The 25843-nt window shown below is 38.8% G+C and overlaps 1 protein-coding gene and 1 long non-coding RNA gene across 2 annotated transcripts in view; one reads left to right on the top strand and one right to left on the bottom strand.

The window, feature by feature from the left end:
• The window catches only part of LAMA3 (laminin subunit alpha 3), a 111275-nt gene that overhangs the window by 54309 nt on the left and 31123 nt on the right, over nucleotides 1-25843 (top strand). Inside the window, exons 28-42 of the mRNA XM_062632824.1 lie at nucleotides 1446-1611; nucleotides 1989-2115; nucleotides 2642-2781; nucleotides 3162-3277; nucleotides 3803-4014; nucleotides 4811-5015; nucleotides 7550-7694; nucleotides 8474-8614; nucleotides 9227-9391; nucleotides 12327-12428; nucleotides 13893-13976; nucleotides 14934-15164; nucleotides 18832-18945; nucleotides 22592-22701; nucleotides 24546-24626. Of these exons, the coding sequence (XP_062488808.1) occupies nucleotides 1446-1611; nucleotides 1989-2115; nucleotides 2642-2781; nucleotides 3162-3277; nucleotides 3803-4014; nucleotides 4811-5015; nucleotides 7550-7694; nucleotides 8474-8614; nucleotides 9227-9391; nucleotides 12327-12428; nucleotides 13893-13976; nucleotides 14934-15164; nucleotides 18832-18945; nucleotides 22592-22701; nucleotides 24546-24626 (2139 nt within the window). The remainder of the gene's footprint in view (nucleotides 1-1445; nucleotides 1612-1988; nucleotides 2116-2641; nucleotides 2782-3161; nucleotides 3278-3802; nucleotides 4015-4810; nucleotides 5016-7549; nucleotides 7695-8473; nucleotides 8615-9226; nucleotides 9392-12326; nucleotides 12429-13892; nucleotides 13977-14933; nucleotides 15165-18831; nucleotides 18946-22591; nucleotides 22702-24545; nucleotides 24627-25843) is intronic.
• Nucleotides 7153-11697, bottom strand: LOC134170984 (uncharacterized). The gene is made up of 3 exons (XR_009967430.1): nucleotides 11550-11697; nucleotides 11407-11466; nucleotides 7153-7281 (listed from the first exon to the last, which is right to left on the bottom strand). It is a non-coding gene; the product is annotated as an uncharacterized LOC134170984 (long non-coding RNA).

Raw genomic sequence — 25843 nt, 5'->3', positions numbered from 1 at the left:
TTAGGGAGACCCACATTTAATTTCCTGTTGCACTCCACAGGATGTCCCTCGTGATACTGCTCCTAAAGATTTCTTCCTACTGATCTGGCAGTGGGAAGTAAATGTCATTTGCAGGACTTCAGAGGCAGAAAGAGTTGGTGACTAGGTCTAATAGTTTTCCAGGCAGTAGCTTCTATTATAATGGTTGAATTGCAACAGAAAGCAGAAAAAATTGGGTAGTAAATTAGGTAAAAGCATGTGACTGTACTTGGCTTCCAAGCATGCATAGCATTGAATTGCAGCTTTAATTCTCCTGCTTGAAGAGTTACAACTGAGAGCAGCTTTATAAGACTGGATACTTGTCCTTGCACCAAAGGTATTTTGCATTCCTGGGCATTTATATTCTGAGTTGAATGGGGCTGGGCAAAACCCGACATTTAAAATAAAGCAAATGTAGAAATTTTTACATTTTACTTTTGTTTTGTGATGTGGGTTGTGTTTGTAATCTCATTATACTTGCATAGTTTACTGTGTCTTTTATGTTCTGTTATTAGGACCATTGTGCTGGTTGTCACATTTTTGCTTTCCTGAAAGTGTTTTTTATTCACCAAGTTGAAAGATGCAGAATCTTGGCTCAGTTGAACAGTGTTATAAGCAGATGCCGCGTGTGATTTCCCACACAGGCCTGGCAACTAGATCTCAGTCCTGGCCCTGAAACATACTTGCCATTCCAGTTCTGGGCCTGTCTTGAGCAAAGACTAATCATTGTCCGTTGAGTACTTATGAGAAGTGAACAAATACTAGCAGGAAACCACCCCGTCTCCCCCCAGAAAAAAATGTTTTCTCCTGCAGCCTTGGAAAATACTTCTCTCAGTCAAGTTCTTCAGAATCAAATATACCAAGGAAGAAATAGCCAAACACAGTAGTGAATGAATGAGGATGCTTTCAAGGATCACTGTTATTTATTTTGGCTCCAATTGTACAAATATTTGAGGGTATACTTAACTTCTAAGTACTTAAGTAGTCCCATTGACTTCAGTGGGGAAACTTGCATGTCTAAAAGATACACCTGTGTAAATACTTGTAGAACTGAGAATTCAGCATTAGTACAGATTCTGGTGAACGTAACTGACTGGATTAACAGAAATCTATTTTGTTTTTTTTTAACACTCTTGGTTCTCTCAGTTTTCATCTTCCTTAGCAAACTCTTTCCATTGAAATTCTTCAGTTTATGAAAATTTTGAGTGAATAAAATCAGTTAATATATATTTTTATTTTTGAAAGTTAAATCCATACATCTTGTCTTCATCTACCCTCTGATCATTTACATAGAATCTAAAGAGTAACAGGGGCTGCTAATTGCATTATTAATCGTAATACAGCCTAATATGTCGACTGCTTTTCCTTTTATGATGCTTAAGAAATTTTCCTGGGTCCTAAAGTAATGACTATAATTCTGTGTTTAGTGCAACATGCATACCCTCAGTGTATGAAACTCCACCAGAAGCTTTGGTTTTGAATGCACTGAAGGATGGGAACTTTTCTGAAGTGCAGAGATATATACTCTACAATCCACTGAGTGCCCCTTTACCTTCTGGCTCAGTTAATGGAGTCACCTTGACACCGTTACAGGTATCTCATTTTGAAAACTTCATTTCCTAAGTCACAAAGTATGCTCTTCACAAGGCTAAGCAGATGAAACAACTTAAGAGAATCAAAACTGAATTATGTGATATGATCAAAATGTAGCAGACTGAGTAAGCCACAAAGACAATACACAGAAAGGGAAACAAAAACGCCAGCTTCTTTCTAAACTGTTAGGTGTGCTTGGCATGCAAACAGATAGCAGCATGCAGCTGCAATGCCATACTCTTTGAAGATGTTTAACTTGCTTAGAGATGCTAAGCCTCCCCTCTTTCATTGCAGGTAGGTGGCACAGAGCACAGCTCTTAAACCTGGGAATATTTAATGAAACAAATACACTATCAGAGCTGTTCTTGTTTCTGCAGAACCAGATTACCTTGAATGGCAGAGTGCCCCGCATGGGCAGATATGTATTTGTGGTACATTTTTATCAGCCAGCACACCCAGTGTTCTCTGTGCAAGTGCGTGTGGATGTGGGACATGTGTGGTTAGGTAAGCATCTGAATTTGATCTAACACCTTTCCTTCCTCAGTGTTTTGGCACATGGAGCTGTGGTGGGCTGACCCTGGTTGGATGTCAGGTGCCCAAAACTGCTCTGTCACTTTCCTCTTCAGTGGGACAGGGGAGAGAAAATACAGCAAAAGGCTGTGGGACATAAGGACAGGAGGAGACCACTCACCAGTTACTGTCATGGGTGAAACAGACTTGACACCACCTGCAGCACGGGCTGCAGAGGAATCTCTGCTTCAGTGCCTGAAACACCTCCTGCCCTTCTTCCTCACTGACCTGGGTGTCTACAGGACTGTTTCTCCCACAGATTCTTACTCCTCTCTTCAGCTGCAGTTGCCATTGCACAGGCAACATTTTCCCCCTTCTTAAATACTTTATCAGAAAGATGTTACCACCATCCTCCATTAGACATAGAGGAAGCTTCTAGCTGCTTCTCACAGAAGCCACCCCTGTAGCCCCACCACTGCAGAAACCTTGCTAGACAAATCCAGTATGTTTTTATTTCTAGGTTCCTTCAATGCTTCATTCTGCCCTCACACCTCTGGCTGTCGGGATCAGGTGATTGCAGAAAACCAGATTGAGCTTGACATTTCTGAACCTGAGATCTCTGTTACAGTGATGATACCTGACGGAAGAATGCTGGTTCTGGTATGTTTATTACATGAATGTGCTTGGGGATGTTGTTCTCAGTTTCACCATTCATTTAGAGATAGATGCAAAGATGAAAGCCAAAAAGAAAGATTTTTTTTTTAATGTTGTGTTCGAGATCTTTAGGATTTTGTGCACTGTTTCTGTTTTACTTTAAAACTTTAAGATACTATACATTGTTTTTATTTTACACTGCTTATAGCATCACAGCTCTGGGGGAAGATAAGCATATATTCCTATTTTTTTTTTAAGTTAAAATGTTATGGGTTTTGAGAAAATCCAGAATGCATAATGAAGCAACATTTAAATATATAAATACCTTAGATTCTGTCTTTTGCTTTTCTCAGAAATGTACAACTTAGCTTTCTTGTTGTTTTAAGGAGAAAGTCTTAGTTGTTCCAGCAGACACCTACAGTTACAAACTTCTTGACAAAAAGACAGTGGACAAGTCATATGATTTTATCAACCAATGTGGAAGAAACAGTTTTTATATTGAGTAAGCACTGCTTTCTAAAAACCTGAACATTGACACCAGCTAGGAATTAATGTTACTTTTACTCTGTATTAAAGACATGTATAAAATCCCAATCACTGCACTACATTAAAATGCTTTTCATGGCTTATGCTGGCTCACTAAATTTCCATGAGTCATTTTTCCATGACTTTCTATTGTAAATGAAATGTAAAGGTAGGGCTTTATTGCTCACGGTACAAAAGATGTAGATGTATGTCATCTTTCTCTCTTTGGTATTTCCATCTTTGGTATTCAGTATTTTGCTTGGCGTGTCTGAACTAATTATATGACTAATATGCACTTTCTTTGAAAAAACACCTCTTACCTGCATATTCAAAGCCATTCACCACTAATTTAATAAGTATATTCTTGCATGTGTACTGATGCCATCCTTACATTAAAGAACTTTTTGAAGACAGAACCCTAATTTACTGAACCACTGCAAAGCACCCGCATAACAATTCCCAAGTGCAGTCCTTACATGATTTATGTTTCAATTTTAAATAGCCCAGAAGGATCATCGGCCTTCTGTAAGGACTCTGTGAGATCGCTAGTGGCTTTCTACAACAATGGAGCTCTGCCATGCAATTGCCATAGCGCAGGTGCTGTGAGCCCTACTTGCAGCCCCATGGGAGGAGAGTGTATTTGCAGACCTAATGTCATTGGTCGTCAGTGCAGCCGGTGCCAGACTGGCTACTATGGATTCCCATTCTGCAAGTGTAAGTACAAGCTTAGACTTATTCAACACCTGACCCAATTCTCTGGTTTATTCAATTCTCTGATTTTATTGCATTGTATGTCACTTTTCCTTATAGGACTTGATTCTGAGAGAGGCTGGTTGAGCCAATCTTAGATTTAGCATAGCATAATCTTCAGTTTGAGGCAGAAGTAACCCTTAAAGCACTCCTAGTTCATGATGGACTGTGCCTTCACATGTATTGTTTGGTCAGATGTACAGGGCTACAGGTAAACTGGTTAAAATCCGTATCGCCACTCAGTCACATGGATTATTCTGCACTGACTGCTAAATCATTTCCAAGTTATTCCCGTTGTATCCCAGTTTACACCATACCTGTCTTCCATAGATAGTCAGTGACAGAGCATTCCTAATTCCTCATATTCTGATGTAATTTTTATAAACATTACCAGATTTATAGATCAGTCCTCAACTGCCTTCCCAGATATTACACTTGATGTTTATAAATGTTGTCTTGTAAAAGCTGTGCCCTTAACACCGAAACTGTTTGTCATTTAATCCTTGGCAGTTTGGGGAAGTCATTAATAATGTCTGCAGCAAAGTTAAGCAAACAGTCTGTGGAAAAGAGCCAGGCACTAAAGTTAAGCTTTAAAACTACTGTTGCAGTCACATAGTTGATTTCCATGACCCTGAGCGTAAAACTAGTGAAAGAGAGAAACATGAATGTTGTGTGTGTTTGTTTCATATCCAAGTTCAGTAAAAGTTGATTGTTGTACGTTGAAATGTGATTGATTCATAGAACATTTTCTCTGACCTAGTATGCAACTGCGGGCAACATCTTTGTGATGACATGACTGGTAAATGCATTTGCCCTCCGCGAACTGTGAAACCAAAATGTGAAGTGTGCAAGAAGAATTACTTCAGCTACCACCCTCTTGCTGGCTGCGAGAGCTGCAACTGTTCAGAAAGAGGAATTGTTAATGTGTCAAGCCCAGAATGTGAAAAGAACAATGGGCAGTGCACGTAAGTTTAGGATACGTGTGTCATAAACAGTGCTTGAGTGGTTTGTTTTACTGTCCTTTCCAGGTATTTTGAGGGGATGTGGGAAACCTTGATGATGGTCAGTAGGGACTTAAGCAGTGCTTAGCAATAATGAGGAGTCCTGTTTCAAGGACCTGCAATGTTTTAGTGGAAACTTGGTTTTGCAGGTGTCCAATGGTGGGATTTGGGGTTCCTGGGCTTGCATTCTTTTCGCCAGTGACGTGCCATGTCACTCCCAGGAAGTCACCAAATCTCTGTCCAGCTCATATAACTTATCCAATGTCAGTAGCAGACTTCAGGTCACAGCTCATAACTTCTGGATGTGCATGTAATTTGTAATGGTATATATTAGTTCCCAGTTTCTTAAAACTTCACAGTAGACCTTCCACAGTCTGAGGCCTGGGTTTAAGTACAATGATGCTTTTAAGTACTGTAAAGCTTGAATATTTGTAACAAATTTTGAGAAACTTTGATGATAGGTGCAGTTTGTATGAAATATATGGTTCAGCTGGAGTCATAGGTGGTAATTCCCCTTAAAATTGCACTTTCTGTATGACATATGATTGTTTTTCTGTAACTCAGCATGCTGAGATGAGGATAAATTCTTTATTCTCTTATTTACATCTTCTAAAATTGGTATAGCATACAGCCACAACTATAAGGAATGACCTTAAGTTCAAATGCTGCCATATTAGTATAGTTGAACATTTATTTCCTTGGAGGGATTGAGCCCTTGAATAGGAAGTACAAATACTTGATAGCAAGTAGGTTGTGTAAGGCCAGGAGTGCTTCAGTTGGATTGGTTCTGCTATGTTACACTCCTAATGAAGAGAAACTTGTCCTTCGTACTCTGCCATTAAGCCTGTAATATCATAGAAAATGTATTCTATAGAGACATATAGATAGAGAACATTAATTTTCAGAGAATGATCATAATCCTTCCCAAATTTAATTTTTTTCCTAAGTCTGTCCTTTTCATATGAAGTGAATAATGGTCATATCCAAGAACAAAACAGGATTCTCTTTTCATATTTAGAAATTAGGGTTCAGTATTAAAATGTAGCATATTCTGTGTCTCCTGGTAAACTCTCAATCTGATTAGTTTCTGCTTTGATTTTCCCCATAGAATACAAAATAAAAATCAAAATAAATACTATGCAAAAATAAATCAAATAAATCATTCAATCAAATAACTTTATTGAAAGGTCTCAGCACATTTCTACTTGAGTAAAATTGAGGATAATTTTTGCAGAAATCGGCACATTTTTCCATTTCAGTGAAAAGCTATATCGGCTCATTGTAATGGTAATACTTTTCACATGCAGCCTAATTGGAAATATCGAAGAAATGACAGCAAAATTTGACATTTAGCAAGTACTTTAAGACTGATTGCTGAAAGATATGTCTAACTACTACATTCTGATTAATACTTCTGTGGATTACATGAAGTTTGAAATCCCCATCCAGCACCAGTTATCTGTGTATAGGGGTAATGTATTCAGAGAGACTTTGAGAAACCTCATCCATTGTTTTGTGAATTCATGTAATATATAGAAGCAATTACTCAAGTGTAGTCTACCTTGGCCTCATACTTTTAACTGTTTATTTCCATTAAAATCAGTGTTAGTGCACATACAAATTTGATACTGAGAGTCAAAGGAGACTCCTTCAACTTGCTGACACTTCTAAAATTCATCTTAATCACAAGTAAAATGTGAAGATGTGGAGGGTAGTGATGGCATACATTAATAATGGATCCTTACTCTCTTGAAACCTGGTTTCTTGGGGCTGGTACACACAGTTTACCAGCATAAACGGGAGGAAGAGGGATCATCAGATCTACCTTTCACTAGCTTTATCAGACTGTACAAGTTTGTTGTAAAAGTAGGATGAAGTAGCTGCTGCCACAGAAAGATGTCCTCTCTTATCTCAAGCCCTGTTCATAGTTTAGCATTGGTTTTTGCATCTGCTGTACTTCACCTTAACAAATTCAAGGCCTTCGGCCATCATTGTGAGCAAAGTGGATTTTATCCTTTGTGAACTGTTGTAAAGTAAACTGAGCCTTTTGGCAGGTTGAAGCCCACATAATTATTCATATACCTGGGATTTTTCACCTTTTTCTTAGCAGGTGAGTCCCTTGAGTAATGCTCAGTCACATCCTCCCTATAAATCTTCCAGTTCTGCTTATCCATGTTGAACATTCATGTTTCACGCTTTGATGTACAGAGAGTAGTTCTGCATTGAATAGCTGCAGAAGTCTAATTTTATTGTGAGCATTTATAGCCTTCAAAATCAAATCCATTCCTAATCAGTTCCACGTTGTTATAAATTGTCTCACTATTAAAATCTGAGAACAGTACTAACCTGCTGCTGTTTCTCTGTGGAAATTATAAAGTTGCGTCATAGCCATGCAATCGCTTCAAAGATCCACCAGCCTTTCGTTTTAATCTTCCCACCCTTGCTCTGTTCCTGCTTCCCCTGTTTACTCCCTCCTCTGTGTTTGTTTGTTGATAAAGGTGTAAACCAGGAATAAAAGGACGGCAGTGTGATCAGTGTGCTCCTGGAACTTATGCTTTCCCAAACTGCATGCCATGTAACTGTAACAGGGATGGAACAGACCCAGATGTTTGTGATCCCCAGACAGGAATTTGTCTCTGCAAGGTCAGATAAATCATATTACTTCTGCATTCTCAAGCATCATTTGCACATCAGTGACTATTTCATATTTAATGGGGTGAATGAAGTGAATTTATCATGAAGTTTTCAGTAAAAATTAAATGCAGCTGTACAAAATTACCACACCTTGCAGTATGTGCAGATTATCATGGTAGCAGTTAAATGCCATTTTTAATGAGTTTAGTATCTGCCAGTTGAATGGGTGGTCTTAGGCTTTGCGGGATGTTACAGAACTGCAGAGTAGATGTCCACTGCTTCACTGAAGCAATCAGTACTCTGAACAGATCTGCTTTATGCATCTGCATCTTGGCTTTTGGATGTTAACCAGGTCCCATGCTTTTTTTAGCCATAGTATGTCAGTTGACATTTTACCACATCATTATGTCCGGGAAATCCTCTTTTGTTCTGATCTGCATAATTAAATGTGATAAATGTGAACTTTCACAAGTGACCTTTTATATTGTAGGCTTCAAAAAGCCAGCAGGAGGTTTTTGGCAGGGAAGTTACCAGCTGTCTCTGACTAATATTTATTACCCAGTGGTTCACTTTATAAACTGGAAAGCTCCTAAGATAGTCTTCAAGAAGTCAGTTTTATTTGCAGTTGGAGCATGGTGCATCTAAGACAACGGCACACTTTCATTCATGTTTCTTTATATTTAAATAAGTATTCTTTCAGAAGATTTGGTTTGTGTGCAGAAGGTTTTGGGGGCCTCACCAAAACCAAAAGGAAAGTCCTGAGTGTTTTTCCAATTATGCCTTAACAGGAGAATGTTGAAGGTGCAGAATGTGATGCTTGCCGGCCAGGATCCTTTTATCTGGACCCTTCTAATCCCAGGGGATGCACCTCTTGCTTTTGTTTTGGAGCAACCAGCAACTGTCGCAGCACAAATCATCGTAGAACCAAGGTGTATCCAATAGTTTTTTTTCTTTGCTACCATGAACCTACATTTATTCTATTAATGAAATGCCAGGTTTCTTCCAAAATTGAAAATATGTCTTATTAGTTTCTAAGGATGAGAAATATTCTGCAATCAATAGCGCAGATTTAGTGCAGCCTTGTTAAGACGTAATGTAGTCTGAAAGTGCCTTTCAGCAGAAATGGCCCTTTCCACCTCTTTGCTTACAGTTCATTAGCTGAACTGAAGCTGAGCTGAACTTCTATTGCTTTATATTGAGGCACTAATTCTTCATTGAAGTCAATGGTCTCCTTCAGGGATGCTTTGATAAGCACATTTCATTTAAATGTCTATATCTTAGATGCATTTTGAAACCTAAGAAATGTTTGGTAGATTCTAGAGGTAACATCCCAAGTAGCTTTGGGATATTTGTCTCACTTCTGTTGTCTTTTGAGTTCTTTGCAACATCTGTTGCTCAAAGACTTTAGGCTGGCTCTGAAGGGGTTGAATTTCATGCTAAGGGAAATATAGAGACTGAAAAATTTTATCTCGTTACGTGATGCTGGTAAAGTTTAATAAAGGATGAAACAAGCTTTTATTTCCTTTATGTATTTTTGTTAGTTTGTGGACATGAGGAACTGGAGCTTGGAGGCAGTGGATGAAAATATTGACATTCCAGTCACTTTCAATCCAGTCAGTAATAGCGTAGTGGCTGATGTTCAAGAACTACCTGCTTCAGTGCGTAGTTTGTACTGGAAAGCACCACCATCTTACCTGGGAGAGAAGGTAAATGGCACCTAACTTATCTGGTTTTATAACACGTATTCATTTTTTTCTAGCATCATTGATAGAGTCTCACTGTTTTTCTTAGATACGTTTCTCACTCTTCCCTCATGAGATTCTTACCTCTCTTACCTGTCATGCCAGGAATCACAACGTTTTACTTCTGAATACAAAGTTAAAATTATAACCAGTAATACAGAATTACTCATCTTGCTTGGTGCCAGGGAAGTCTTTGTGTGAACAGCATGTTCAGGAGCTATGGTTCAGAGAGCTGGTACCTTCACAGCTGCTTTTCTGAAACCCAAACATGTAGAGCTTCCCACTGTGCCCAAGTATCCTTTACACTCCCTGAAGTACCTCCTGGGCAGATTTCTAAAAGAATAAAACGTGATTATGTGCTCAGTGTATGCAAAAAAAACAACCTTTTGCTTTTGACATGTCACTTGGGAAGAACAACACCTGGTTTTCTAACCTTTTTGTTCTTGGAACTGCTTGCTTCTCTTTCTACTCATGCATCGGAGCAGTCTTTTGCTCACAGTTAATACCTATTGGCATTTCAGCCTGGGGATCACACTGACAGAGGGACTTTGCTAGTGGGGGCTTGCAGGCCCAGAGCCCCAGGTTCTCCCTGTTTGAAACTCTGACAGTGTCAATAGTAGCTAGCCAGTTGTAGGACACAGGCTTTTCAGATGCAACCCTACTGTCACACAGCTGAACACAAAGGGAATAGACACCAGAGCATTAAATATGGTACAATTTTTGTAGTTCCCCTTAGTCATCATTTTAAAGACTAGAGCAGTATTTTTCATCCTGCTCTCCTGCACTCAGAAGTACATATCTCTCAGGTGCACAGCATGTTTAGTTAGGGCGCTTTTTGTTAATGTAATAGGTGTTCTCATTTCAATGTCTACAAGTCACTTTTCAAAGAAATCTCACGTTAAAGCATATGTTATCTACTATAGTGTTAAACCAAAAGGATTTTGTCGTTCCCATAATACAGTACAAAGCAGGCAATAACCCTTTTTTAACAGAGCTATTAAGAACATTGCTGTGAGGTTTATGTTGTATGTCACAGTATCTAAGCAGGCATGCTATGACCTGCTTTTATGTACAGTGACAACACTGTAAATAAAATTGTTCTGTTTTTGTTCCTGCTTTTACTGTACACTGTGTGTAAGTGCATATTATAGCACAGGCAACACTGCAGTAGTGAAAGTGTCCCCCCTCACCCTAAATGCTATCTTGCTGCTAGTTTTAAAAGCTCATAAATTTACCAATTAGTCACACTATTATTGTATTCTGAAATGTCAGGTTTTGGTCTACTTCTAGTGATAGCACCTCTTTCAGAAAATGTGAACAAGATCAGTCCACATCCTATGATGAGGGTATAAATACTGCTCTCCATTATCTTAAACCTTTTAATTAGTTCCACTGAGCATTAATATTTAGCAGAGTATAATTTCTTTCCTCTTTCTATCTTTTGTTTACCAGGTTAAAGAGGGTTCAAATTTATAATCTATAGCAGTGCAGAATCTAACAGTCACTGAGAAATTCAGATCACATTATCCCCATGTTCTGCTCTTTTCTATTTTAACATCGTATTTAATAGAGAACTCTTAATGTTAGCAAATAAATACTGTGCATATAGAAAGTCATTTATAATGCAAACATTTTCCCATTAAAAAAAAATAAATGAAAAAGCAGGAACATAACAGCCTTTCATATGGTGCAGTCCTAAAGTGTGCGTTAAGCAGGACATTAAAGCTCTGAGTTTTCTTATATTTTTGGAAAAAAACATAAAAAATAAAAATGTATATACAGTTGTTTTCACAGTTGTGTTGGCAAAATATAGTCAACATTCTAAATGATGCTTTTGAAAATGCAATTGGCTGAAGATAATAGGATTAATTATGGCCCTGTGATCCAAAGAACAAGTTTAGTACTGAGATGCATGTGTTGTGTTTGTAATTCATCGAAGTATATAAATGGAAAGGGGTAGGCTGAAGGCTGGTGCTTACCTGTAGAACACCAAAACCTGACAAAGCAGTTCTTCCTCCCATGTCAAAACCAAGCATAATCTATAAAGGGCAATCAGCAAGGGTTGCAAAACAAAGTAGTGAATCTGTGGCAAAACTCCTGATTTCCCCTAGTGCCCACAAACCTTCTTTCTAGGCTTCTAAGCTGTGCCTGGAGCTTCCTTTCCTTTCAATATGTTTTAAACTGAGTCACTCATACACAACCCAGGGAAGCTGTTTGTCAGATGATTCAAACATACTTAACTCAGTCTTTGTTCTGGGCAGCAGTGTACATATTTGGTTGGGTTTGAGGCTGCCTGTAGTCACCTGTAGTTGAGCCAGAAGTGTGGTTTCAGTTCAACCTACAGTAACGTCTGTTTACAACAACAGAGCTGGTACCAGCTGATATGAATAGAAGTCCCATTCCACAGAAGGTGAAGAAAAGGTTTCCTCGTTAGATTTATGTTTGTAGTAAGTCTAGAAAATGTGGCCATGTCTAAAATGGTTAGTCTGACGTCTCCTTTTTTATCCATGGCTTTTCAAGGCTTTCACTACCACTCCTGTTGTCAGTGTGACATCTTCCTTTGATGAGCCAAATTTTTGTAGGGTCAGGGAAAGAACAACTTTTGTGTGAACATGTGATTTCTCCATGACACAAGTGGTGTGGTCCCAGGCATGAAAAAAAACCCAAAATGATGCTGGTAACCTTCCAGAGAACAGTGCTGCTCAAAAAGTGATGTCAGATACACAAAAGTAAACAAAACAAAATAATTTCTTCCAAGCAACACATATTTTGCCTAAGGAATAAAGAGTAAAACTATCATGTATAGCGCTAGAAGATGGGGTAAACTTGGCTATAAAGTTATACTAATATCAAGCAATTGTGCAGTAAAGTATCTCTGGTCTTGTGTATTTTCTTACAGCTTTCTTCATACGGTGGCTTCCTAAGTTACCAAGTGAAATCTTTTGGCTTACCTAGTGAGGGCATGGTTCTTCTGGGTAGGAGACCTGATATACAACTAACAGTAAGTTTTGAAATATTATGTTTTCTTTCAAGCAACACCAGTGCCATGATTTTTATGTTACCTGATAACTATATCAAATTTTGCTCCCATAGCATGCTTTACTTTTATAGTAACTTGTTATATTTCTATAAAAGTGTTTTTATTGCATTTTGCTTAAAGCCATCAACACAGGTATCTCTGTCACCAAAGTAATATATTATTAAGCATAACTGACTTGAGAGCAAATAAAAAGGTAAAACAGGATTTTCTCTGTAAAATACACCTGTGGAATAAAAATAATTAAAGCCTTGTACACTTGTCAACAAGTATGGCCTCAACTCTGCAAAATATGCCCTGGGTTCCATGTGTAATTAATCTCATTTTCTGTATGAGTTTTCTTTAGCATAAAATTAAACATAGTTCTAAGGCTTCAGGGAACTGAAGTAAAAAATGCATTTTATGTTAACAGTTTTTTAATTTAACCACTGTTGGGCCAGAATTGAAATCTTCTACTGTTTGTTGAAATTCATAGAATAGTTAGGGTTGGAAAGGACCTTAAGATCATCGAGTTCCAACCCCCCTGCCATAGGCAGGGACACCTCACACTAAACCATGCCACCCAAGACTCCGCCTAACCTGGCCTTGAATGCCACCAAGGATGGAGCATTCACAGCTTCCCTGGGCAACCCATTCCAGTGCCTCACCACACTTACAGTAAAGAACTTCTTCCTTATATCCAATCTAAACTTCCCCTGTTTAAGTTTTAACCCCTTACCCCTTGTGCTATCACTACAGTCCCTAATGAAGAGCTCCTCCCCAACATCCCTATAGGCCCCCTTCAGATACTGGAAGGCTGCTATGAGGTCTCCATGCAGCCTTCTCTTCTCCAGGCTGAACAGCCCCAACTTTCTCAGCCTGTCTTCATATGGGAGGTGCTCCAGTCCCCTGATCATCTTCATGGCCCTTCTCTGGACTTGTTCCAACAGTTCCATGTCCTTTTTATGTTGAGGACACCAGAACTGCACATTCCCAAGAGGGTGGTTTTGTTTCTTCAGACTGTCAGAAATACGAATTCATTATTCTAGGATTCTTATTGGGAAACATGCCTCGTAAAGTACTACAGTAGTATCCAAAGTCATTTGTGTACCAGAACACAAAGGAGAGTATATGATAATGCAAAAACATTTTTACTCAAAATTAATAACTAGCTCCTTTGGAAATTGGTCAGCATTAATTTAATACTCTGGGTCTTTTATTTGAAAGCAAGGTTTTTAATAGTCAATTGCAGTGAAAAACCTGCTGACACTAGAGTACAGTGCTTGCTATACCACTTTGCCAACAAAATGACTTACAGTTTTCCTAGTATTACTTAGTATTTACCCCCTGAAGAACAGGATTAATGTGCTTCATGAAACTTTGCTGCATCTGAACACTTTACTATAAAAAGTAGGGAAACAGCAATGTTACATTCTCATTCTCACACAGGGCCAGCAAATGAAAGTTGTTTATATGGATCCCAATGATCCACTGCCTGACCGTCAATATTATGGCCGTGTGCAGCTCATTGAGGTAAGAAATGCGAATGGAATGGCCTTTCCTTTCTTCCCAATGGCACATAAAAAATACTCAGCTAAAATGTGCAGAAATACCAAATACTTTATAATATTAATGAATATAAGCTGAAATACTGTAGACTCTCATTATAGACATTATTTCTTTCTCTTTACTGACACATTGAACCTAGGTTCTGGTTTATGACGTCTAATTTTAGCACTTCTGAATTAGGCACCTTTTCCTATTTAGCCGTTAGCACTCCCTCCAGGGCCAATGGAGTAATACTGAACTAATCATCAATGGAAGATGATTCACTGCAGTTCCAGATCATACTTAATGATGGAATGAACTGTTATCTGTTTTCCTTTGATGTCTAGCTTCTTAGTTAAGAATGGTTGTCCAACACTCAGGCAGGCAAACTTAGCAGGGACTATTCCTACCTTAAACCTGTGCTTGGAATGTCAAACTGGGCTATTTATTTCTATCTCATATCCAGGCAAAAAAAAAATGTTTCTTCAAGCCAGATTTCATTTTCAGTAATGTTGTATCTAGTATCAGCAAGAAATTATGCGAAGGCAGCCCTCAAAGACTGGATTTCTAGGACTTTGCCTATTCTTAAAAATAAAAGCAGTTTCCTCCACCCTTTTATGATTTGGTGGGTGATACCTCAAAGAAATCTGGATGACTAAAGAACCTACATGCTTCACTTTTCAGTACCTCAGAGCCATATATATGTACCTTACAAAGTAAAGGGTACATTCCTTTTGATGCTCATTATACTATTTTCTACCTATGCTGTGTTTACATTCCTTGTATTTCTTTTCCTGGCCTCTATTTCACCCCACATCAACTGGCACTATAGGGGTCTGTTCCATGGTGGTCTTCTCCCTTTTTCTGTCATCCTTTCTTCTTTGCAGATACTCTTTTTAAGGAACTGCAAGGTCGTACTCATTTTGTACCCTTCATGTGCAGGGAAACTTCAGGCATGCCAGCAGCAATAACCTTGTATCCAGAGAAGAGCTGATGATAATCCTGTCTAGACTAGATGGTTTACACATCAGAGGCCTTTACTTCACGGAGACCCAGCGATTAACTCTTGGTGAGGTTGGGCTGGAAGAAGCCACCAGCACAGGAAGCGGCAGCATCGCATACAGCGTAGAGACATGCTCCTGCCCTCCAGAGTACACTGGTGACTCATGTCAGGTAGGAAGCGTTTGCCACCATCGTGTAACCACTATCTCCTGTCTTGCCTACAGTTATGCATACTGGTTTACTTAAAGGTAACGGGCTGGTTATTAAAGTAATTACATGTGCTTCTTGTAAGCATGAGCTCGTACAATGGCTCAAATACTTTCACCGTCTAAGAAGCACTGTAGGGTTATTCAACTCATATTGCTTTTGTGGTATTGTGGATGTCATTTTACATGTGTGAGGCACTACAAGGAGGGGTTCCTCTGTGATGCCTATGAAAAGCTGAATCATCTGCTTTAATGGAGGGAAGGTCAAAATCAATTTGATCAAAGTCTGTGAGGCCTTGCAGAGTGGAGAAGATCCTTGGTGTTCCTTACTTTCGTAGGGCTCAAGGGAAGTAGCCTGAATCTAGATAATTCTAGATACTTCCCTATTTTTATAGCAAAATGTTTGAAAGCTGAAGTTTACATATTTGCAAAAAAAAAAAAAAAATTGGAGATATTTTCATGAAAGATAATGTAAACATTGCAAAATAATACTGTTTCCTGAAAAATAGTGAGATCCTAGTTGCAGTTGTATATGCTGCTCCTGTAGCTGCAATTCTTTTGGATGTCACTTTGCTTAGCTTAGAGATTGACTGCTCATATGTGCAGCAGAATAAAGTACTAGAGAGATAAGCGGTGTACAAAGTGCACAAAATGGGAGGAATTATTCTCTCAGAAAATGATTAAGGGTTACAATTGCTGTAATAACCTTGCAAACATTTTTGAAATGAGCATGAAAGAATAATATCTAGACCAGAGCAGAGAGATTGAAGAAAACATTTATGGCTGGCTTATGTTTCATGTGTGCATCCACTTCTCAGGGCATTTATTCATCATCTGTTAAATAACCATGTTGCAAATATTTCTAGAAACTGATTTTTTCACACTTTTTATGCTCTGTGTCACATGCAAATCAGTGAGCATTGATTGAAATTCTTACTGCCATCCCATTGCTTTCGGCAGACTGCCTTGAAAAACTAAGCTGCTGGGGGCTTTTTATATAACCTGGTGGAAATACATAGCCAAAGGAAGTGATCAAGACACTCGGTTGGGTAGTTCGTAAGACCCGTATGTTTATGCAGTATTACTCAGGCAGTGATTTACTGCTCTAATCACTTCACTCTGTCTGGCTGCCTTAGGTGGGGAGGAGGTGATGCCTGCCACACCCTAACTTAGGTATATATTGAGCTACAGGAACTGCGAGGTTACTTGTTAACCTCAGGAACAGTAATACGTGCTGTACAACTTGACTCACGTATAAAGTTTAGAGGTGGGGCCCATTGCAGCACAGAGCCTCATTAATCTGAGTCAGAAGCTGGAGAAGAAGGGAGAGTATAAGAGAACGGGCAAGCTCATAAAGCATCTGTTCAAACTGGAGCTAAAGAAAGATGATGGCCCAAGCACAGAGACCAAGGAATGTACCATGGGTGGTTGTCACGTTAGTAGTCCTGGGGCATTGCTTAGCACAAGGTATGCAGCAGAGGCTATTTTATCCTCACCTTCAGCAGGGGAGTCAGCAACAAGTTCAAAGGGACTTCTACCTGAGACAGGTAATTTGTTCATTTTCCTTTCCTTGCTTGCTTCCTTCTTTCTCTTTTAAATGAGCTAATTTGATAACAAATTCTACATTACTTAATATAAAAGTAATAAGAAGTCTAATCTTGTGTCTCAAAGTACTTTGCTAACAACAGTGTGTAAAGAGAAGTTTCTTATAAATTGCTGTTTACTTGAGAATAATCAGCCTGAACTCCTGAGCACTTAAAAGCACATCTTTGTGTGGAATCAATTTCTCAGTATCACGAACACTGTTTCAAAAGCTAAGTGCCCACCTACTGTAAAGATGTTGTTTTAAAGACAGCATAAATAGAAAAACAAAAAGATGCATAGATTTTTTTCTGAATGCATTTGGATGTATTTTTAAAATGAGTGATTCATTCTGCTCTCCAAAAAACCAATTTCACTACATAGAATTTATATGCATTAGAACCTATATTTTACTTAGTCATGGTGTTTAGTGTATTTCAGGCACTGTTTCTTCAGAAGCTGTGTATACTGTCTCCCTGCTGTTCAGGGAATATAAGCATCCGTTTAAAAATGCAGTTAAAATATCTCAAGTGCCTATTCTAAATTCAGTCCTTGCTGTCACTGAAGTCAGTATTAAACTGACTCATGATATTAGTATCCTGCATGCTTTTTTTCTTTTCATTTTCATCCCACATGTAAAGAAGGCAAATATGCCACTAGCAACTGTTATTTAAACAGCAATAAATCAATTTTCCTTTGGCGATCTGCTTTGGGATAGGTAATTTCCTCCCCCCCCCCGGTAGTTACATGATTGATAAATTCACTACTTACACCTCAAACCACTGGAACATGATTTGAGACATCATCCCACAAACCCTTTGCTCTTCATATTAGTCCCATCAGTCTCGGTGGTGCAACTGCTAGGAGAAGAGATTTATGGCTTTAAAGTTCAAGTGTCACTTGTTTTCTGAATATCATTGAAGCCAGCCCTTAACTGTGAGGTAGAGGCGAGGTATAAGTACAGTGCAGAAATACATTGCCAGAGGCAAGAACCTGGGAGGTGTTGGCTTCGTGGGGAGCACAGTTTCTTCCCTGCTTCTGCACAGCCTGTAATCTCCCTTGCACCAGCACCATACCAGCTTAGTGACTAGTGAAAAGGAGCTAAGGAATAGAAGGGATAAATCTATGTCCATCTATTTTCGCTGTGGTTGGTGTGCCAGGATGCTGAGCAGAGGAGTGGACACAAATTTTTTAATTGTTCTGTATATGGGAAGGCTTTCTGCCTGGGAGGAATTCCTTGTACTTTCCTTACCCTTGTGCTTTCCTTGTCCATACCAAGCAAGAAGCTGGTTTTCACAGATTATTACTACCTCCCTGGTATAGGCTAACAAACTTCAAGTCTCTTGATTCATTTATAATGTTCCTCTGTTTCAGCTCCCAATTTAAATCCAACTTTGATCTGACAGGCTGTGCCCCCACTCCTGTGACCTCAATAGCTGAACATTCTTCTCATGCTTCCTGGGTCTCCAGGGCAAGCCTGTACTCAGAAATGAGATCGCTGTATGTTTTGTTATATCATCTAGCTCTGTTTTACCATGGCTTTGTATAGTTCTAGGTAGACTTGTTGTGGAAGTCATGATGAATTCATGTAAAAGATAGAAGTATTTCCAAGGATCATACTGTAGTTAAGTTAAGATTTGATATAAGCACTAGCTACTATGTGAGATTTCCATATGTTCTTCTTTGAGAACACTATAGTGTGAATCTATATTCAGATCTTTTTCTGTGGTTTAAAAGTTATATTCTACACCTTTGTACACAGCCACGGGAAATATGTTCTTCTCAGAGGTTAGATTCAAAATGATTAAATCCCCACTACCACAAAGTGTAGAGCACAGGGTTCAGTTGAAATTTCTTCAGCTCCACTCATTTCTATTCACTGCATTAAAGCACTTAAACAACAATATGGGCTTAGAAGAGCTTTCAAGGAAATGTACACCCCCACTTCTCCTTAGAAATCACAAACAATTTCAAAATTCACTTTCCATAACCTGTAAAACATGCTTTCCGCCAACACTCACTGTTGTTTTCTTTCTCTGCTTACTGTCTAGGAATGCAGCCTTGGATTTTATCGTGAGAATAAAGGATATTTTACTGGACGCTGTGTCCCCTGTAACTGCAATGGGAATTCAAACAGATGTCAAGATGGTACTGGAAAATGCATTGTAAGTAACTGCTAGCATTCAAGAAATTAACTGAGAAAAGAAAAGAAGGAAACTTACTGCAGTATGGACTATACAGTATTGGTAAATTCTAATCAAATAAGGATAAATAGTCCTTGCATGTCTATATCTAGATATAGCTCTAGTACAAGTCTCTGTATCTTGTACTGTTAATGAGCATAAGTTGCATACATTTACATGTACATTAATTCAACTGTGGGTGATTAGAATAATTCACATCCTTGTTTTTGTTTTCTTCTTTCCCCTGCCATTTTTGTTAGCTCATGGTATAAAAAGTCACCAAATTAGTGCATATGTAAGTGTTTTCAGTTATTTATAGTAAATACGTGCCTTATCCCGGTATACGCCATCTTTAGTTTTATACATATATACCAGGGTTTGCCAGTGCTGACAACTACCACATTCATGCATAGCATAGCGTTTAAAAAATCTCATTTAATCAGCATCAGTAAATCTCCACTAATCTTAATCTAGAGCTAGGTTAAAAAATACGGCAATAAATAAGATGAGCTGAAGGGGGTAAAAGTTAGATTAATTAGAACAATTTCAGTGGGTGTAGAAGATACAGTGGCACAGTTTTTGCTCCCTGGCACACCACGTTAAGCCCAAAGCAACCTCATTGGAGTAGATCATCCCTTGTAGCAATGCAAGTGTGACACTTGGCCGACTGCTCTTCTCCAGCTTATATCCATGCTGCTGCTTTGAACAGCTTGTTCTGAAAAATCCCACTTAAAAACTTTTCACTAATATTTCACTTACTGTGTAAACAAGAACCTTGCCAACATCTTTCATGGTCTGTCTTCTCTGTTATTTCTTCCTTGTTCACGCTGCATCCGTTCTGCCTGCGGTGCATTCCTGTGCGTTATGTCATTCCCCCGACTTTGTCTCAACCAACCCTCTTGCTCCAATAAAAACTATAACCCGATTCAGCACATTCTGGGGGATGACTTACAGGCCGCTGCTTTGGAAAGGCAGGGCAGGCCATGACAGGAAAGTGCTGCAGCAGAGCTCTAAAGATGAGGAAGTTTTACTTCAGATGGAAAATTGTAAGGGAAAAGAAAATAAAAATACAAATTTCACTTTTACCTCATGAAGTACGTGATTTAGCTTTCTCTTTATCCCCTCCTTCTCACAGCTGGATTAACTTTGAGATAGATACAGCTATATCAACACTTGACCCTCAGACAAAATTTAGGTCAAGCAAAGTCATCCAGAATAATGTGGTAAAAAGTGACAGCCCAGAGGGCCTGTATTTCCAACATGAGCCTCCACTTCATAATGAGGAAGTTTGTCTCTCTGTAGAAGAGCCATAGGACAAAGACCTATAGTGGTGCAGAGAAAACAAGGAGGCTTGCTTCCCAAGGTGGAGTTGTGAGTTTCACACCCAAAGTGCAACGCCTGCTCACCTCACCTGGCGTCCTTCTTCCTGCTCCTTGCCAGCAGCACAGCACCTTCATATGTCAGCTTCTCTCCAGGGGCAGCCTCCAGAGAAGGCTTTCCTTGTGAGGCCCTTTCCTTGTGGCAGCAGTGCAATGCTCCCCATTTCTGGCAATACCTATCCCGTTGTATGCTGACGGAATGCAGTACTGCGCTGCTGAGAGTGGAGGAGCAGGTGGAGAAGACAAAACTGGTTCTCATGTGTAGGGAAAAGCGGATCCTTTGCCATAATCAGGCTTTGTGTCCTTGTGCTCCCTGACCTTCCTCCTGAAATGCAGGTTCCCTCAGCAGCAGAACAGCGCTGAGGCTTGTCTATCCCATGACATGTTGTTTCATGTCACATAACCCCGTGTTCATAGGTGTTTCTGTTGAGGCCCTAACACACTCTGGCTTTCTTGTGCCATATGTGTGCATATGAAATCAGCTGAGAGTTTTACCTTCAGAGTCGGCAGTACTTCACGGTTTGGAGATGCCATGACTTCAGAGGTGTCTCTGGCCCTGTGAAACTTGAAGGAAGACCCAAGAGCTGCTGCTCTGGTTTAATTCCACTGTGCCTTGAGAGTTCCAGTCCTTATATGCCATGTAGCTAGAAGAACAGCATGGCACATATAGAGTGGCTTATATGTCAAATATCTGAAACTTTCTTTGCAGCTATGGAATTAGATCAGTTTCTTTAGGTAAAGTGGTCAAAACAAAAACCAGCAGATAGACTTAGGGATGGGAGGTTGCTCCAAGATGAAACCAACACAAATATTTTTAAGTACTTCTCTTTTACTGTTTTTGCAGTTTAATTTTTTCTTCAGGATTATAAATATTGTCAGTAATTATACAAAACAAGACTGAATTTTCCATGAGATTTTTGCAGGAAAATATGCACCAGCTTTTGGAGAGGCTGCATTTTAAAATGTTTCCTTTTACATAGTATAGTGTCTTCATGTAACTTTAGCTTCCCTAGTTAAATGTCCTATATGGGAACTGGAGCATTTCTTGTTCTTTCCCAAGTGAGCCACAAATTTAGTTCTTTAACCAAAATAAAAACAAATTAGGGTTATGATGAGCAAGAGGCTGAGGGAAGCACTGTTGATGTGGTTGAGGGAATGTGAGTGTGAAGTAATGCGGAGGAGAATGGAGTATAAGAAGAGATGGAAGAAATAGAGCTGTTTCTCATGTGTAGGGAAAAATGCCCCTCTGCTGCAAGTCACGGTACTAGGGTCTTACCATAGCCCTAAGCCGTCAAGGTCCCTGAAATGGAAGTATAATTTGCTTAGTGACTGCTTCTAGGCAATTTCCCACCTTCTCTTTCCACCTTCTACTTTATTGGTACACCCTCAGCTCTGTGGGACATTGGATCAGTCTGCTGAAAAAAACAGCTGTAGAACTTGGGAGTGTGAATTTCTCTTGAGTGTGGATAATGCAGAATTTTTATGGTTGCCCGAAAATGTTTTTGAACTTCTTTTAAATTAGCATCACTTTAGGTAATGCAAAAGCAACTTGCTTATTCTCTCCCTGTAATGCATAAATGTGTATGACAATTCGACAGCACCAGGAATGTTTGTAAAATAAGATATAATTCCCAACAATTTTATCATGGAAAAAGTGGTTCAGTTGTATCAGTTTCAATTGTTTTCCCAGCCTTTATTTTTCATTCTTTATTCCAGTTACTCCAGGGAGATACAAATAACATACACTAGAGAAAGCTCATGAAATTAACCTCTGATCTTAATCTACTAAAAGAAATACTTTTTATATTAATTTCATGGGATTGTTTTAAGGATGTACTTGGGCTCAATTAACTGCACGCTTTTAAATGATATCTGCCTTCTAATTTATATGCAAAATTTAAAGTTCCATTTAAACATAGTGATTTTTAACTGAAATATCAAGACAGAGACAGTGCATTAATGAAATGTTCCTTAACAAACTATGCATCTGATTGAATTTCTTTTAAAATATGTTTAATGCTGCTTATTTATCTATTGCTTTTCCACAATAGTGAGTGAATTGTGATTTCTACAATTAGAGAATGACTGGAACCAATCTATTCTCGCTGGGAAGGCAATTTGGCAATAAATGCTTGATTATGTGGAAGGGAAAGATCATATCCTCTGAATAGATAAGCTATATATTTTTTAATAATAGTAAAGCCATATTGAGTGATAAAGCACTATTAACTGTCTGGCTTGTTTTGAAGAACTGTCAATATAATACTGCTGGGGAGAAATGTGAGCGCTGCAAAGATGGTTATTTTGGCGATGCCACTCAAGGTTCCTGCCGGGTGTGTCCTTGCCCCTATACAAACAGGTACAGTAGAACGTCATAAGAAATCATGCAGGGGAGGGAAAAAAAGAAAAACAAATAAACAAATAACAACCCAAGCCCCAAATGCTGCTACCACACGAAGATAATGACCCTTTTCTGTACTTTCGTATTGTCCAACTTAGTGGGGCATCAGACCCGTTTGAGGCACATCAGACCAGCAGTAACTTGGTGGTCTGTCTCATGGCATTATCTTTTTTAACAAGGTAAGTATTCCGATTCAGTTCCTGAGCCATAAAGACATGCTGCTCATCACCTGGGGGGAGCCCCAGGCAGTTACAATGGCTTATGTACAAAACCATTAGTAATTCATTCATAGTGAAAAATATAGGATGCTTACTGGGCATATCCAGAACTTTTCTTGTTGGCTGAAATGCAAGGTGTAAGTTATCTTTAGTCTCAGGTTTAACACCATTACTCTGGCTAGGAGGTAAATGACAATAATAAAATGAGCCTTTTATATGAATTCGGAAAATTTAGTAAGATGCAAAAATAGTATAAAAACATTAAAGCTCTTAGGCACATATCTAATTCCTGAAAGAGTATGGTTGCTCTTCAGGTGGAAGCTCCATTTGAAGTGCAAATGTACTGAGATAAAAAAGTTTCCTTGGACCTGATAAGGTTGCCAGGCATTTAAAATTGGGCAATAAATTGCTAAATCTTACTGAAATGTGAACTGTGTTAAATAAAAACATATATTTAAAAAAAACCCAAACCAACAAAGTAGCGTATAAATTGCTAAAGGCATCACATAATATTTGCCAGGTGCATTAGCAAACACCAAGTAGCCTTAAGAGATTTACACTACCAGACAATAGACAGGTTATTCATTTATCAGAGAACTCTAATAGATCTGATTTTGACAGCATTGGCCTCTTCTGCAGGTGCTTGCCTGAGGCTGACTGAACAGTTTTAGTCATCTTTTCTTTTAAGAGTGCTGAAATACCTACAGAGACAGTAAACCTGTGCAGTTTCATAGTTGCGCGCTAGGGTGGTAAATACCATTCCTGACACAGGAAATGCACCCCACCTGCCATTACTGGGGTTAACAATTTTCCACCTAGTCAAATTAGATGTAATTATTTGTGCAGACCTCTGTCTTTGATACACAGACTTGCTTTATCCAACTTTCCTAGATTAACAAACGGAAACAGCAAACATGGCCATCCCTGCTTCACCTCCTGCCTCTCTTTCCCAAACAGTGGCCATAAAACTAATTTTTCTCCCAGAGGAATTTAAAGCTAGATGAGTCTGCTGGAAAGAGCAGACAAAAATATTCATTGTGTTAGTCAGATATATGCTAGAGTTCCCCAGAATGATGCACAGCTATATTTTGCCTTGGTTAAAAGAAACAACCAAAACGAAACCCCAAGCAATATGAGCTACATAAGATACCCCCTAATGTTTCCATCTATGAAAAATAAATTTAAAAAAAGAAGAAGTTATCCAAACAGGAGGAAATGTTGTCTCGTACAGGCTATTGATTCTTGCCCTAGTAAGATAAAATAGCTACCCAGACTTGTTTTATTTTACAACATCACTATTAAGGTTTCCTTTAGGCATTCCTTTGGGCAGTGAGCTATTATGCTCAGTCTAGAGGGTCAGGAAACAATTATTTTTTTTAGTCTAAGGAAAGAATTTCAATGAAAAATACGAAACATCAAAGAATTAATCACAACAGTCTATCTAGAGGCAATTAAATTAGCTGAGAAATAATTCAGTGATACAAAAACTTTTTAATCTGAAAATCATTTAACTGAATTTAGCCTCTAGAGAGTAAAGTCTATTTGATGACTTGCTCACAATAATATTCCTGCTTCTTCTCAAAGATTTGCAACTGGCTGTGTGGCAAACGGTGAAGAAATCCAGTGTCTGTGCAAAGAAGGCTATACTGGAGTTCGTTGTGAACGGTAAGTAACTTTTTTCTCAAGACCGAGGTTTCTGAGAAACACCATAAAAGCAGGTATGTTTGCATTGGGTAATATATAGACGTACACGTGCATAGGATGCACATACTTAAGGATTATCTGTTTATATGAACAGCTGCTGTAGTGTAGTGCTATAGTGTAATTCTAGATGTAAACCCAACTTTCCCCAAAGAAACATACAACATTCCAACAGCAACCAGATAACATTCAATGTCATACCTTGAAAGTGTTCTAACCCAGATTGGATGGGGCTTTGAGCAATCTGCTCTAGTGGAAGGTGTCTCTGCCCAAGTCAGAAGAGTTGGAACTAGATGATCTTTAAGGTCCTTTCCAACCCATGATTCTGTGATTCTATGACACCCTTCATCCCAACTGATTCTGATGTGATCCACATGTGGAGTGTACAAACACAACGCTGGAACTATCTATTTTGCTGGAATATTGCATCAGTTTGACAAAATACAAGTGACACAGCATGGCAGTCTCAGGCAGGCAAATGAAGCAATATCACTGAATTTCAAATCCAGGGGTATTTAATTGTAATAGAGTAGTGTTGTCTGGTTTGGAAATTTGAGGCCAATAACATCATGATGTCTCTCCTGAAGATAGTACCTCCAGTAGCACATTGTCTTATGCTTCAAGACTGTTACCTTTGATATCTAAGCTTCAGGTTATAGACAAGTCTTCTCTTCTGGATCTAGCTTCATGATGTACCTCAGCTGCTCATCATGGCCCTTTGATCCCACATTGCCACCCCATCAATCTTACAACAGAGTGACTTTTAAGATTATGATCTAGCTATCTGAGCAGTATATTTTACCTATAAAATATTTTCTCACAGTCAGACAGGCTGCTTTGCTAGCAGGTGGCAGAGGAGGTATCACTCATCACAAGGGTGATAATGTCATTCAGTGCCATTGCTGTTTGAAATCTCAACATGTGCTTGCAGGATGATCCTCCTTAGTATGTGTTTTCTGGTGGGATCACAGACCACAATGGTGTGATTTTCTGGGTTAAGCCTTGTCAAATTCTCTCTGTGTGTATGTATGTATATGTGTGCATTGTGGTTTTTTTTCAGACTAAGTGGATTATTCCTATATGAGCATTGTGGGAGTTCTTCTATTTATAGAAAAAAAATCTGCAGTACTTGGAAAGATATTTTTAGCATAGTGCAGGGGATACTGTAAAGCAAAAATAAA

This window comes from Pezoporus occidentalis, unplaced genomic scaffold, assembly GCF_034315485.1.
Source record: "Pezoporus occidentalis ecotype Australia unplaced genomic scaffold, CSIRO_AGI_Poc_V1 ctg4, whole genome shotgun sequence".
Taxonomy (NCBI): domain Eukaryota; kingdom Metazoa; phylum Chordata; class Aves; order Psittaciformes; family Psittacidae; genus Pezoporus; species Pezoporus occidentalis.
This window is presented reverse-complemented; position numbering and strand designations above follow the sequence as displayed.